Below are 13885 nucleotides of genomic sequence, written 5' to 3' on the forward strand. Positions count from 1 at the left end.
TTTTCGACTTCTTAGAAACTGGGTTTGTATAATTCACAGCACTGCAGAACTCAGATGCTTATAAGGCTAAGACAAGCATTGAAAATGAGCAGATCAAGGAGGGTGTGAGGGAAAGAAGGTAATGGAAATCTTCTTCAACCAGAAAGTCCATTCCCTGCTGAGCAAAACTTGTATGGTCATAGCCAGATGACTGTGTGTAGTCAGAAAAGTGCAAAAGATATGAAAAATCTGTATTTTCCTGTGAAATCCCTGGATATTGAAGCATTGCAAACTAACTTTCCATTGCAACATCAGCACGGGTCAAGCCAAACAAATTGGTGACCCGGAAGTGATCAGCTACTTTCACCCTCTGGAACAAGAAGCATAAGCCCTCCTGGGGTGGGAGAAATATGACTGATGGACTCAAATTACAGGCTAAGGCCAACGTGAGAAATGGCTGTACCGAGAAACAGAACTAATTTGAAAGATGAGTCTGGCTTACTAACACAATTTTAAAGAAAAAAAATCTTTTTCATAATTGATGGTAGTAGGAAAAGAAAGATACATTAAAGACACATTTTCTTCTGTCACATTTTAAATGACTTCTTAATTTAGAATTATAATGATCAAATACTGCAGCATCTGTTACCTTCTCAGATTGGAATGATTATACATTATATTCTTTATTTTCTCTCCTGAACCAGTTTCTTAAAAGGCATTGTAAAGCCCACAAAGTTGTTTATCCAGGTTTGGTCAACTGCTTTTTCATGAGTTCAATAAAATCAATTGATTTTTTAATATCTTGAGTATTTTAGAATAAATGATTAAAAAGGGATTATCATGATGGGTTTAATTTTCATAACAATGAAGGAATTATTTTTAGTGAGGAGGAACAGGGTGAGAGCAAAAACACCATTAACACTTTTGTTAAAAAAATTTTCTGCATTTCTAAAATTAACATCAACAACCAAAAGAAGTCTTTTTAAAATATAATTTGACATGATGTTAAAAATTTCAACCATTTTATGTCCAGCTTTTCTAGATACATACTAAATGAAAATACTATTCACACTCAGTAATACCTGTGTGATCATATATTTGACACACGTCCTGTTGGTCTGGAAATTCTGGGAAATGAGAGGTGAGTTTGTCTGGTTGTTCCAGTATTAGAATTATGAATTGCCTATTCCATCACTCTGAATTTTTTCAAACTGTGGATCAAAAACATCAAATTAGTAGCTTACGATTTGAGTTTTCTTCTGGATAAAATGGAATGGAAAAATACTAGGGTGCAATGCATATAGTGAGAATGCTACTGCTAAGTCGCTTCAGTCATGTCCGACTCTGTGAGACCCCATAGAAGGCAGCCCACCAGGCTCCACCATCCCTGGGATTCTCCAGGCAAGAACACTGGAGTAGGTTGCCATTTCCTTCTCCAATGCATGAAAGTGAAAAGTGAAAGTGAAGTAGTTCAGTCGTGTCCGACTCTTAGAGACCCCATGGACTGCAGCCCACCAGACTCCTCCGTCCATGGGATTTTCCAGGCGAGAGTACTGGAGTGGGCTGCCATTGCCTTCTCAGTCATAGTGAGAACAGATGATGTTTTAAAACTGCATTCATTTTATTCACACCCACACGTGCACACAAACATGTATGTTTACATAGTCTAAGTATCCTGGGCCACAATCTAAAATGTATTTCTCATTGTGGGTCATTGTCAAAGGTTACCAGAAACTTCTCATATTCCTATGTAAAGGATTTAAACCTGTGATTTTGCATTTGTAGAAATTGAGTTTAAGGAGGGAGAAACCCAGCACATTGTTGAAATTGAAGTAATATTCGATGGCGTAAGAGAGATGAGAGAGGCCTTCACTGTCCACCTAAAACCTGATGAAAATATGATAGCAGAGACACAGGTAAGTAATCAGATGTGGATATAAAGTCATGGCCAGCATTTTATCAGGGAAAATGCATGTAACCATCCCAAGTATACGGCTAAGTCATGGACTTTAGACTTGTATAAAGAAGATGCACATAATCTCTTTTCACCTCCTAAATAAATGTTGCTTCCATTGGAAAACAAGAATGAAGAAATTCCTAAATTCCCTGGTGGTCCAATGGTTAGGGTTGTACGCCTTTACTGCCAAGGACCTGCGTTCATTCCCTGGTCAGAGAACTAAGATCCCACAAGACAAGTGGCATGGCCAAAAAAAAAGAAAAGATTCCTATCTCTTTCTTGAAAAGTCATGTTTGTAGGAAGTCAAGGACTAGAGTCTCTGAGTCCCACAGCAGCCCAGTTTACCCTTCCCATTTCAGTCAATAATGATTGAATCTGGGATTAACCTTTGTGCTTTGTAGTCTCAGCACAAAGATGAGGCTATTAGTTCAGTGCCACAACTCATTAAAACACACATTTTTAACCCATGAAATAATTTTCTAACCCTCAGAATTCCCACCTGTTCATCATAACGTATTAAATGGATATCCAGAGGCTCAAAGAATCAAATGTTATGGTCCTAACAATTCTTTTCTGTTTTCATTTAATTTTATATTATATCATCAACCAGATTTCCTGCAAGATAAACGTAATTTCCATAGAATTTTGACCTTTAAACCTAATTTTTAAAACTAAAGGATTTTTAAATCTTTATATTGGAGAATAGTTGATTAACAATGTTGTGTGAGTTCCAGGTTTACAGCAAAGTGATTCAGTTATGCATATAGGTGTATCTGTTCTTTTTCACGTTCTTTACCCATTTAGGTTATTACAGAACATTGAGCAAAATTCCCTGTGCTATACAGTAGGTCTTTGTTGTTTATCTATTTTAAATATAGCAGTTTGTACATGTCAGCCCCAAACTCCCATTCTATCGCTTCCCACCACCCTTCCCCCCCGTAACCATAAATTCATTCTCCAAATATGTGAATCTGTTTCTGTGTTGTAAATAGGTTCATTTGTTTCATTTTTTTAAGATTTTGCATATAAGTGATATCATAAGATTTAAGAAATTGACCAATGTTTATGCTTACATTTTTTCTATTTCTTTTATATATTAGTGATTTCACTATTAGTATAAGACATTTTCCCCTTAAGTACAGGTATTTTTAATATTTTATAGTTTTTGCTACTTGGTTTTTTTTCAAGTCATAGTTAAAATTCAAGAAGTAGGAACAGCAGCAAATCTTTTTCAAATATGTCTTGATCACCTTAGAAATGAGTCTTTAATTTTTATGGAGCATTGTATTAACCTCTCCTGAGTAAGAGAGATTCACTCAAATAACTTCAAGTGATCAAAGCCTCTTTTAAGAGGACACCAGTAAGGATAGGCTCAGAAACTGTGAGGTGTCATCAGATATTGGAAGATAGTTCAGGAGCTAAGGCAAATTTATCAGCAAGGTGTTCTTATCACCGTACCAGCAGTAGATGTTCACAGGACCCTCTTCTGTCTGCGACTCAGCTTCTCCCTCTGCCTTTGTTTCAGGCTGTGCTTCTGCTTGTCTAAAGCTTCACTTTTCACTGCCATCCACTTTAGCAGGATCCACAATACCACGTGACCCCTAGAATCTACCTTCTCCCATGGTGTCTTTCAGCTTTCCTCCCACTATTAATTAATCGACTTTGTCATCGTCTTGCACGTTACAACCCCAACACTTTAAACCAAGTTAGATTTAGCTAGTATCATTACAATTTGGAGAAAAATTTACAACCACATAGTTTGTGGACCCCTGGCCAACAGACTGCCCTGGGCTCAGGTACCCTCCCTTGTACACGCTAGGGTCATTAGAAACAAACCACATAGGTCCTGTCACACTGCAGGGTCTCTGGGCATGACAACTGCTATTATATTGAAACCATGTACTTGCCTACTTGTCGGTATTCTGCACAGTAGAAGCATCAGGAGTCTGATACTTCAATAATCATAGATAACTATCTTTTCCTTCAAGGCGACCAAAGCCATTGTGTATATAGAAGAAATGAACAGCATGGCCGATGTCACTTTTCCTTCTGTCCCTCAAGTTGTGTCCTTGCTGATGTACGATGACACTTCCAGGGCCAAAGAAAGTGCTGGACCTGTGTCTGGATATCCTGTCATCTGTATCACAGTGAGTAAGAAATGGAGGAAAATTGTAAAATAGTTAAAATAGTTATGAACATTAACCAAGGTTGCATGGACTTTGCCACGATGAAATAAAAGTGGGAAGATACTGCAGGATTTACTCTTTGGTCTTTGGAGAGGAAAATATTACTCAAGCGAAGCTCCCGTTTTTCTCCCTTCATCCGACAAAGGTTTCCTAACTGATGTGCCCATAGTGTGTATCTCATATTATCTCAGGATCTGTCACTGAGAGAAAATTAATAAGATATAAACTTCTTGATCGAGGAATTTAAAAATAAGGAAGAGGAAAATATATAAGAATCCGTCACTCCACTATAAGGCACGATGAGCATTATCATGATACAAACTAGGAAATAGAACAGCAGCTCCACCTGGGAGGGAAGGTTTAGGCTGGTCTGATGAAGTGTCACTAGTTTGAGTCACGTAAGGAAACATCATTCCAGAATGAAGTGGTTGCATTACAAATGGCATATTATCATTACTTTTTTTAGTTACCCTCTCTTTGCTATAAATTATAAGCACCTTGTGAGCAAAAATTAGGACACATTTACTTATTTTATGTTGCTTTACAGTGTTGTGTTAGTTTCTGCTATACAACAAGTGGAGGCTGTATGTCTGTATACGGATATCTCCTCTCTCTAGTACCTCCCTCCCACCTAGGTCATCACAGAGCACTGAGCCGAGCTCCCTGCACTCTGCAGCAGCTTCCCACTAGCTATCTACTTTATTCAAGGTAGTGTTTGTATTGGGCTTTCCTGCTGACTGAGACAGTAAAGAATTTGCCTGCAACACAGGAGATACGGGTTTGATCCCTGGGTTGGGAAGATGCCCTGGAGAAGGAAATGGAAACCCACTCCAATATTCTTGCCTGGAGAATCCCATAGACAGAGGAGTCTGGCAAGCTACAGTCCACGGGGTCATAAAGAGTCAGACACAACTGAGTGACTAACACACGTAGTGTATGTATGTCAATGCTACTCTCCCAATTCGTCCGACCCTTCCTTCCCCTACTTATTTTTATATCACAACATCCCTGGTATAATGACCTATATATAATAGGTATACAGTAAGTGTGTGTTCATGGGGTCGCAGAGAGTCGGACACGACTGAGCGACTGAACTGAACTGAAGTGTGTGTTAGATTATCAAGGCAAGAAATGATTATGTAATACAAGTAATAGAAGTCTTGAAATATATTAAGGAACACAGACTTCATTTGTTGGGTAGCAGGGAGCTCTTGCCCAGAAGAATGACACGAGCAGAGGGGTTGTATTGGGGTGTTACCACGGCAGCAATGGTCCCTGACTAGAAAGGCTTTGAATTGGATAGAAAGGTGATGCTGGCAGTGGGAAGAAGGGACCAACTTACGAGACAGTGCACAAAAAGAATCAACCAAGTTCACTGACCCACTGGACATGGGGGAAAAAACAAAAAGGGGGGAAATGAAGGAGAAAGAAAGAACAGGGATGAACCAACGACTCTATGGATGCGAGAGATGATGAAATGAGAGTCACTTTTACTCAAGTTATCAAGTTAAAGGTGGAAAAGCCCCATAAGCTGTTTGAAATGGAAGATCAGAGTCCCTGAAAGCGAGCATGGCTAGGAATAGGAATTTGAAAGTTGCATGAATAGTATTGTTGACTTGAGGGAGAAAAATAGCACTGAAGATACGAAAGTAGAATTTAAAAAGAATAATTTCCACCTTGCTCTATCCTGTGGCCCTAATACAGTTATTTGTTTCCCATAGGCTTGCAACCCTAAATATTCAGACTACGAAAAAACAGGCTCCATTTGTGCAAGCGAGAACATCAATGACACTTTGACCCGGTACCGATGGCTGATCAGCGCCCCCGCAGGCCCCGACGGCGTGACCAGCCCCATGAGAGAAGTGGACTTTGACACCTTTTTCACTTCCTCCAAGATGATCACTTTAGACTCCATATACTTCCAGCCTGGCTCCAGAGTGCAGTGTGCAGCTCGAGCTGTGAATGCTGACGGCAGTGAAGGCTTGGAGCTGATGAGTCCTATTGTGACCATCGGCAGAGAAGAAGGTAGTACATGGCAGTTTTCACATCATGTTTGCTGGAATACCAAGGAATGTTATATATGTCTCATTTCTAGTTATTCATTCCTACAAATGCCCCATGTATTCTGTGATACGTTGATAATTTTAAATGATAAAGTGAAAGTGTTAGTCACTCAGTTGTGTCCAACTCTTTGCAACGCTATGGACCGTAGCCCACCAGGTTCCTCTGTCTATGGGATTTTCCAAGTAAGAATACTGGAGCATGTATCCCCTTCTCCAGGGGATCTTCCCAACCCAGGAATCGAACCCTGGTTTCCTGCATTGCAGGAGGATTCTTTACCATCTGAGCCATTGCTGCTCTTAAAATGACAGGTATTTTTAAATGATACTCTATTTCCATAAAAATAGTCATTAGAAAACAAATATATACTCATTGTTAATTTTTCAATCACTGCACAAATATCACAATTTTGCTAGAATGTGAAAAATAAGGCAGGATTCCTGCCCTCCCAGAGTTCACACTCAAGTTGAAGACAGACAGATTTTAGTCTGGCCAGGGCAAAGAAATGCAAAAGTCATCGTGATGAGTTCTAATCTGAATGGATCACAAAAAGTTTCATCAAAGAGGAGATGCTTAAGTTGAATCTTGAAAACAGGAGTTGGGGAATGGCATAAGCAATGACTCTTAGAGGCATGAAGAAACCTAGAGTATTCTGCGAACTGCAAGCAGAGAAATAAGGCCACATGCAAGAGAGAGGAGGGGCGATCAGATGAAGCGGATGGGACCTGCGGGTCGGATCTGGGCAGGGTGGCTCATGTGAAGGTGTGAAGCCAGGGCACTCCCAGCTGGTTGTTGGATGAGCAGGAGCTTGCTGGGGCAGGAGAGAAAGGACAGTCCAAGAACAGAGGTAGGTAAGAGTGTCTATACTTTATTATTACAAGGGAGTTCATAAAGGAAGTACATACTCTAAGAAATCATATATAGAGAGAAAACTATATATTTTGGTCTCTTTAAGATACTCTGATTCTGGTTTTTGTTTCTAAAATGAGTACATTTTTAACTTTATTTTATGAGGAATAACGTATATTTTATGACTAGTCAAGTATTTAATTCTAGCATAACAATCTCATTCATTTAGTTAAGCCACAGTTACTTTTTCCCTGTTGTTTCTCAATCATTTTCACTCTGTCTGTTTATATTAAAATGATCTTGTGAATATGACTGTAACTGATGATGAGGCAGGACTGGAGCCCAGACACAGTGGAGGTGGGAAATAGATGCGGCTGGAGACAACATTGAAAAGACAGGAAATCCACTTTATAAACTAACCCTCTACTCTGCAGAATTTTTAACCTAGAGCTTTAAAATAACTGTTTTTATAAGATTCTATTTCTGAAAATTCCATCTGTATACAATTCTTCAGAAGTATGTTTGTTGCAGCAAGAAAGGTTATATGGACCATCTTCCACCCTTATATATTCAGGGTCAATATATATTGATAAACTGTGTAGTAAACATGTTCTTTTATCAGGATTAAAATGTATGATTTTTAAATTTCTTTTAAAACCGAAGTATTGTGTTGGTGCCAAAAAAATTAAACGATGACGTAAAATGAATCACCCTTAATTAATAAAACAGACATGCCTGATGCTGGGGCCTGATTCTGATTTTGTTGACATTCTCATAAGTACCTTTTGATCTCTTCCATGATATTAAAAGGAAGACATTACTGTGCTCTTAAAGCAAACATTGGAGTAAGATTTTCATGTCAAAATTCTTGATAGAAAATAAATTATAGTTTATAATACACATATATAGAGAGAACTATATATTTTGCTAGTTCTAAGATTCTCTGATTCTAGTTTTTGTCTCTAAAATGAGTATATTTTTAGCTTTATTTGAATAATGTAATTTTATGACTAGTCATAAGTATTTAATTCTAGGTTAACGATCTCATTCATTTAGTTACACTACACTTACCTTCTTTATAGATAGTCCAACTCTCACATCCATACATGACTACTGGAAAAATCATAGCTTTGACTAGCCGGATCTTTGACAAGTTGTACTATAAAGAAAGCTGAGTACCAAAGAATTGATTCTTTTGAACCGTGTGGTGGAGAAGATTCTTGAGAGTCCCTTGGACTGCAAGGAGATCCAACCAGTCCATCCTAAAGGAAATCAGACGTGAATATTCATTGGAAGGACTGATGCTGAAGCTGAAACTCCAATACTTTGGCCACCTGATACAAAGAACTGACTCACTGGAAAAGACCCTGATGCTGGCAAAGATTGAAGACGGGAGGAGAAGGGGACGGCAGAGGAAGAGATGGTTTGATGGCATCACCAACTCGCTGGACATGAGTTTGAGCAAGCTCTGAGAGTTGGTGATGGACAGGGAGGCCTGACGTGCCACAGGCTATGGGGTCGCAAAGAGTCGGACACGACTGAGCAGCTGAACTGACACTTACTTTTCTCCTATTGTTTTTCAGTCATTTTTACTGTATCTGTTTATATTAAAATGATCTTGTGAATATGACCATAACCGATGATGTGCAGCACATGTTAAATCACATTGAACAATAACTATTTTTTCTCAAACTGTAGAACATGCTCCAAGTCTTAAGAAGTAGCCATTGAACTGTCTGCTGGAATTACTTCTCACACCATGGTCTTTTGATTCCTCATAATATCTACTCTCAGCAATGCCTTGGTCCACAGAGAATTTTAAAGTATATAGAAAAATAATAGTGTCTACTAAAAATGTATATACTTTAGGTGTCAGCTGTTATCTTCTTTTAGCATAAATGTCTTCGTTGTGCCTTAGGTCTTTGCCAGCCCCGAGTGCCAGGGATCGTGGGAGCAGAGCCCTTCTCAGCTAAACTGCGCTACACGGGCCCTGAGGACTCAGAACACACGAACCTCATCAAGCTCACCGTCACGATGCCCCACATAGACGGTAGGTGACTTGGGTAAGAAAAGCCGTGGAGATCGTTCAGGCTTCTCTTTACCTGGTTTGTTTTACTGAATACAGGCAGAGCTCATTTCATTGCACTTCGCAGATACTGTGGTTTTTACAAGTTGAAGGTGGGTGGCAACCCTACTTCCAGCAATCTGTTGGCACCATTTTCCCAAGAGCATCTGTTTGCTTCACATCTCTGTAATTCTCTCAATATTTCAAACCCTCCACCAGCAAAACGATTTTGATTCACTGAAGTCTTGGGTGATGGTTAGCATCTTTCAACAATAAAATATTTTTCAGTGAAGATGGGTTCATTGTATTTTAGACATGATGCTATTACGCACTTTACAGCATAGTTGCACTGGGAAACAAAAAAAATTCATGGAACTCACTTCATTTTGATATTCACTTTATTGCAGTGATCTAGAAGCAAACCTGCAGTATCTCTGAGATCTGCCTGTTTTCTGAATAACCAAGCGTACAATAAATGCTCAGTTTACAACTTAAGTTTCAAGTCTTGGTTCTTTTGAGTGTTTTTTGCTATCTGTCTGTCCGGTTTTATTTTTTCTGACAATGTTTAAAATTAGGTAAATGTCATACATGTCACAACACAATGAAACAAAGCTTTGGTTGATGTGCTATCTTTTATGAATTGGCATAGTGTACCTTCAAAACTCTTAAACTTGGGCTTACATTAAAGCACATGGTATCTCAATCCCTGCCTCCAACATCTATTTGCTTTTTCATAGCAAGAATCTCATAAATCTCTGCCAATATTTATTGCAACAGCTAAGACATTTCTTAGGCATTAAAATAAGATAAAAATGCCCCTAACAATGTTAAATTTTGTGTTCATTTTCTCTGGATAGGGAAGTGCAGCCAGAATTTCTGAGTCAGTAACTTTATCCACACTTTAGGAACATTTCCCCACGTACAGAAGACATTTTCACATTCTTTTCCTCTTAATACACTTTGTATCTGAAGTATATAAACATTAATTGTATTACTTGGTACGTTAGTTATAGTTTAAGTAGCTAATGGAGAGGAAGCATTAGGCAATATTATATATATATGCTGCTAAGTCGCTTCAGTCATGTCTGACTCTGCGCAACCCCGTAGACGGCAGCCCACCAGGCTCCTCTGTCCCTGGGATTCTCCAGGCAAGAACATTGGAGTGGGTTGCCATTTCCTTCTCCAATGTATGAAAGTGAAAAGCGAAAGTGAAGTCACTCAGTCATGTCCGACTCTTAGCGACCCAATGGACTGTAGCCTGCCAGGCTCCTCAGTCCGTGGGATTGGAGCCTGGCAGGCTACAGTCCATGGTGTTGAAAAGGAGTCAGACACAACTTAGAGACTTAACAACAACAAATATATACATATGTATATGTATATGGTTCAGTTCAGTTCAGTTCAGTTGCTCAGTCGTGTCCGACTCTCCGCGACCCCATGAATCACAGCACACCAGGCCTCCCTGTCCATCACCAACTCCCATATGTATATGGTAGAATTTATATATAAGGTAGAATTTACCTGCCTCATAAAAAAGGACATCATTTTGCCTTGTCTGCTTATTGCATACCCAAATTTGTGCTTCATGGACAGGAATCTGCCCCTCCTTATTTCATAATGTAATGTTGGGTCCAGTTTGACCACCCTACCTTTAGACCCATGTGAGCTCCCACCACGTTAGAGGTGTGACTCAGACATGCAGAGAGCGGAGGAGACCATCAGGGAAGGGCAGACCTATAATAGTCCTTCCTAATAGAAAGACTGGTCCCTCATGCATCTCCTAGAGCTTAACTTAGCATTTTCTAAGACAGTCAATGCTCATAGCTCTACAGAAGCGGACCAGTTCTTTCATGGGGCCAACATTTTGCTCTGGGAGAATCTAAGAAGGAGAGGTAGAAAAGATTCCAGGAGAAAACCTCTTTCATAGCCCTTTTTGCTGCATTGCTTACCCCAAGGTTCAACAAACTAGGTCCCATGGGCTGAATCTAACCTGCTCCCTGTTTTTGCGTGATCTGCAAGCTAAGAATGCTTTCTACATTTTTAAATGTTTGGAAGAAACCAGAAGGAGAACATTTCATGATACATGAAAATTATTTGAAATTATAATCCCTAATAAAGTCCTCTTGCACACAGTTATGTGAATTCCTTTACAAACCATCTATGGCAACCTTGGCTCTGAAATGGCAACTCTAAACAGTTGCAGCAGATCCTTATGGCTCACAAATCCTAAAATATTTACAATTTGGGTCTTTATAGAAGAAGTTGGGCAATTCTTATCCAATACTGTACAGTGGTAGCTTTCAAAATGTTTGCTCTTAGGACACACTCAAAATTATTTATAGCCACAAAGACCTTTTATTTCTGTGGGTTATAGCCTTAAATATTAACTGTGTTTAAAATTAAAATTGAAAAATTGTTAAATACTTATTCATTAATGTTAAAAAATAACAAGAAATCCATTACATGTTAACATGAAAAATAGACCTTTAAGAAAAAGAACTATACTTTATAAAGCAAAATGAAAGAATGGCATTGTTTCACATTTTTAAAAATATAGTGTCTGGCTTAATAAAAGACAGCTGGATTCTTATGTCTACTTCTACATTCAATCTATTACAATATATGATTTAGTTTAGACTGGAAAAATCCATTGTACACTACTGAGAAAATAAGCATGGAGAAGTCAAATAATACCTTAGAGTCATGAAAAGAGCATTAGTGTTACAGATTTCCTGAAAAATTCTCAGGATCCTCAGGGGTCCTAAATACCACTTTAATAATCACTGAAAAAGAAAGTGAAAGTGTTAAGTCGCTTAGTGGTGTCTGACTCTCTGCAACCTCATGGACCTTATCCCGCCAGGCTCCTCTGTCCTTGGGATTTTCCAAGCAAGAATACTGGAATGAGTTGCCATTCCCTTCTCCAGGGGATCTTCCCAACCCAGGAATCGAACCCTGGTTTCCTGCATTGCAGGCGATTCTTTACCATCTGAGCCATCACTGCTTAGTTACCTTTTCAAGAGATAAAGAGATTATAAAGCAAGTGTTCAAAGCCCTTTGTTGTTGGTGAAAATGGTAACAGCGATTATTACAATTCCTTGTAGGCATGCTCCCTGTAATCTCTACCAAAGAGCTTTCCAACTTTGAGCTCACACTCAGCCCTGATGGCACCCGTGTTGGAAACCACAAGTGCTCCAACCTCTTGGATTACACTGAAGTAAAGACCCACCACGGTTTCTTGACTGATGCTACCAAAAATCCGGAAATAATTGGAGAGACTTATCCTTACCAGTACAGCTCATCTATCAGAGGTTCCAATACCTTACGCTTCTACCGAAACCTGAACCTAGAGGCCTGCTTATGGGAGTTTGTTAGCTACTACGACATGTCCGAGCTGCTCACTGACTGTGGAGGGACCATTGGAACCGATGGACAGGTATGGACGTTTAACATCCGAGCTTTGGTACTGGACAAACCGGTTGGACAGAAGTCCCAGCTTCTGTTTTCCATCTTGGTGATGTAGGTTATTGGGCACAAGAAAGAGTAGGTGATTGGCACGAGTGCTATAAAAATCCATGTCTAGAAATCCGTGTCTATTTCTAGAAATCTGTGTCTTTTTTTAAGCAGTGAGTCAGTAGCATTATCTTTGGATTGAAAGGACACCATATAAATATCTGTAAGCTCCAAATCTACTCTGATATTATAAAACTGCAAATACGAATTTGTCTTCAAAGTATACATTTGCATTTTTTGCGCTATGTTCCAGATGCCTGGGATGTGTCATGAACCATCTAAAATAAGGATTTGGTCCTCAGAGTCAGTCCAGTCTTTCTCCCTCCTTACTTCCTTCTTTACCTACCTTCTCTCTCTCTCCTTCTACCTCCATTTTGCCTCCTTTATCATCCTAATTTTCTCCCCTTTTCTTCATTATCTGGTTCATCACTAACATAGTCCATCACTCAGTTCAGTTCAGTTCAGTCGCTCAGTCATGTCCGACTCTTTGCGACCCCATGAATCACAGAACGCCAGGCCTCCCTGTCCATCACCAACTCCCGGAGTTCACCCAAACTCATGTCCATCGAGTAGGTGATGCCATCCAGCCATCTCATTCTCTGTCGTCCCCTTCTCCTCCCACCCCCAATCCCTCCCAGCATCAGAGTCTTTTCCAGTGAGTCAACTCGTTGCATGAGGTGGCCAAAGTATTGGAGTTTCAGCTTCAGCATCAGTCCTTCCAATGAACACCCAGGATTGATCTCCTTTAGAATGGACTGGTTGGATCTCGTTGCAGTCCAAGGGACTCTCAAGAGTCTTCTCCAGCACAAGTATTTTCATTTAAAGCTTACTGTTATTTCTACTCGATTACTTATTCCTCTTCATACTACACAGGCAGACATTTACACATAAAAATACACACACATACACACAGTCCACCCCCCTATCACCACCACCATTAGCAGCAAAGTTGTTGTTAAAATGGTGGTGAAGCAAGGTCTTCATTAGCAGTTATAATAGAAAATCTAAAATAGATAGGGTGTAGCTTAGATTTGAAATGAGTATTTGAATTAAAACTCATGCTCCATCCTACCTGGCTGAACAAAAAGTTTATATAAGTAGGCTTATACATTAAACTAGGGCTTCCCAGGTGGCACTAGTGGTAAAGACCCTGCCTGCTAATGCAGTAGACATAAGAGATTCAGGTTTGATCCCTGGGTCGGGAAGATCCCCTGGAAAAGGGCGCAGCAACCCACTCCAGTATTCTTGCCTGAAGAATTCCATGGACAGAGGAGCCTGGCA

General features: G+C 39.6%; 1 protein-coding gene across 1 annotated transcript in view; it reads left to right on the forward strand.

The window, feature by feature from the left end:
- The window catches only part of FREM2 (FRAS1 related extracellular matrix 2), a 167747-nt gene that overhangs the window by 129091 nt on the left and 24771 nt on the right, over window positions 1–13885 (forward strand). Inside the window, exons 12-16 of the mRNA XM_088842728.1 lie at window positions 1765–1895; window positions 3925–4083; window positions 5844–6147; window positions 8951–9082; window positions 12196–12527. Of these exons, the coding sequence (XP_088698854.1) occupies window positions 1765–1895; window positions 3925–4083; window positions 5844–6147; window positions 8951–9082; window positions 12196–12527 (1058 nt within the window). The remainder of the gene's footprint in view (window positions 1–1764; window positions 1896–3924; window positions 4084–5843; window positions 6148–8950; window positions 9083–12195; window positions 12528–13885) is intronic.

This window comes from Moschus berezovskii, chromosome 13 (assembly GCF_049115385.1).
Source record: "Moschus berezovskii isolate FMDL1 chromosome 13, NW_MosBer_1.0, whole genome shotgun sequence".
Classification (NCBI taxonomy): domain Eukaryota; kingdom Metazoa; phylum Chordata; class Mammalia; order Artiodactyla; family Moschidae; genus Moschus; species Moschus berezovskii.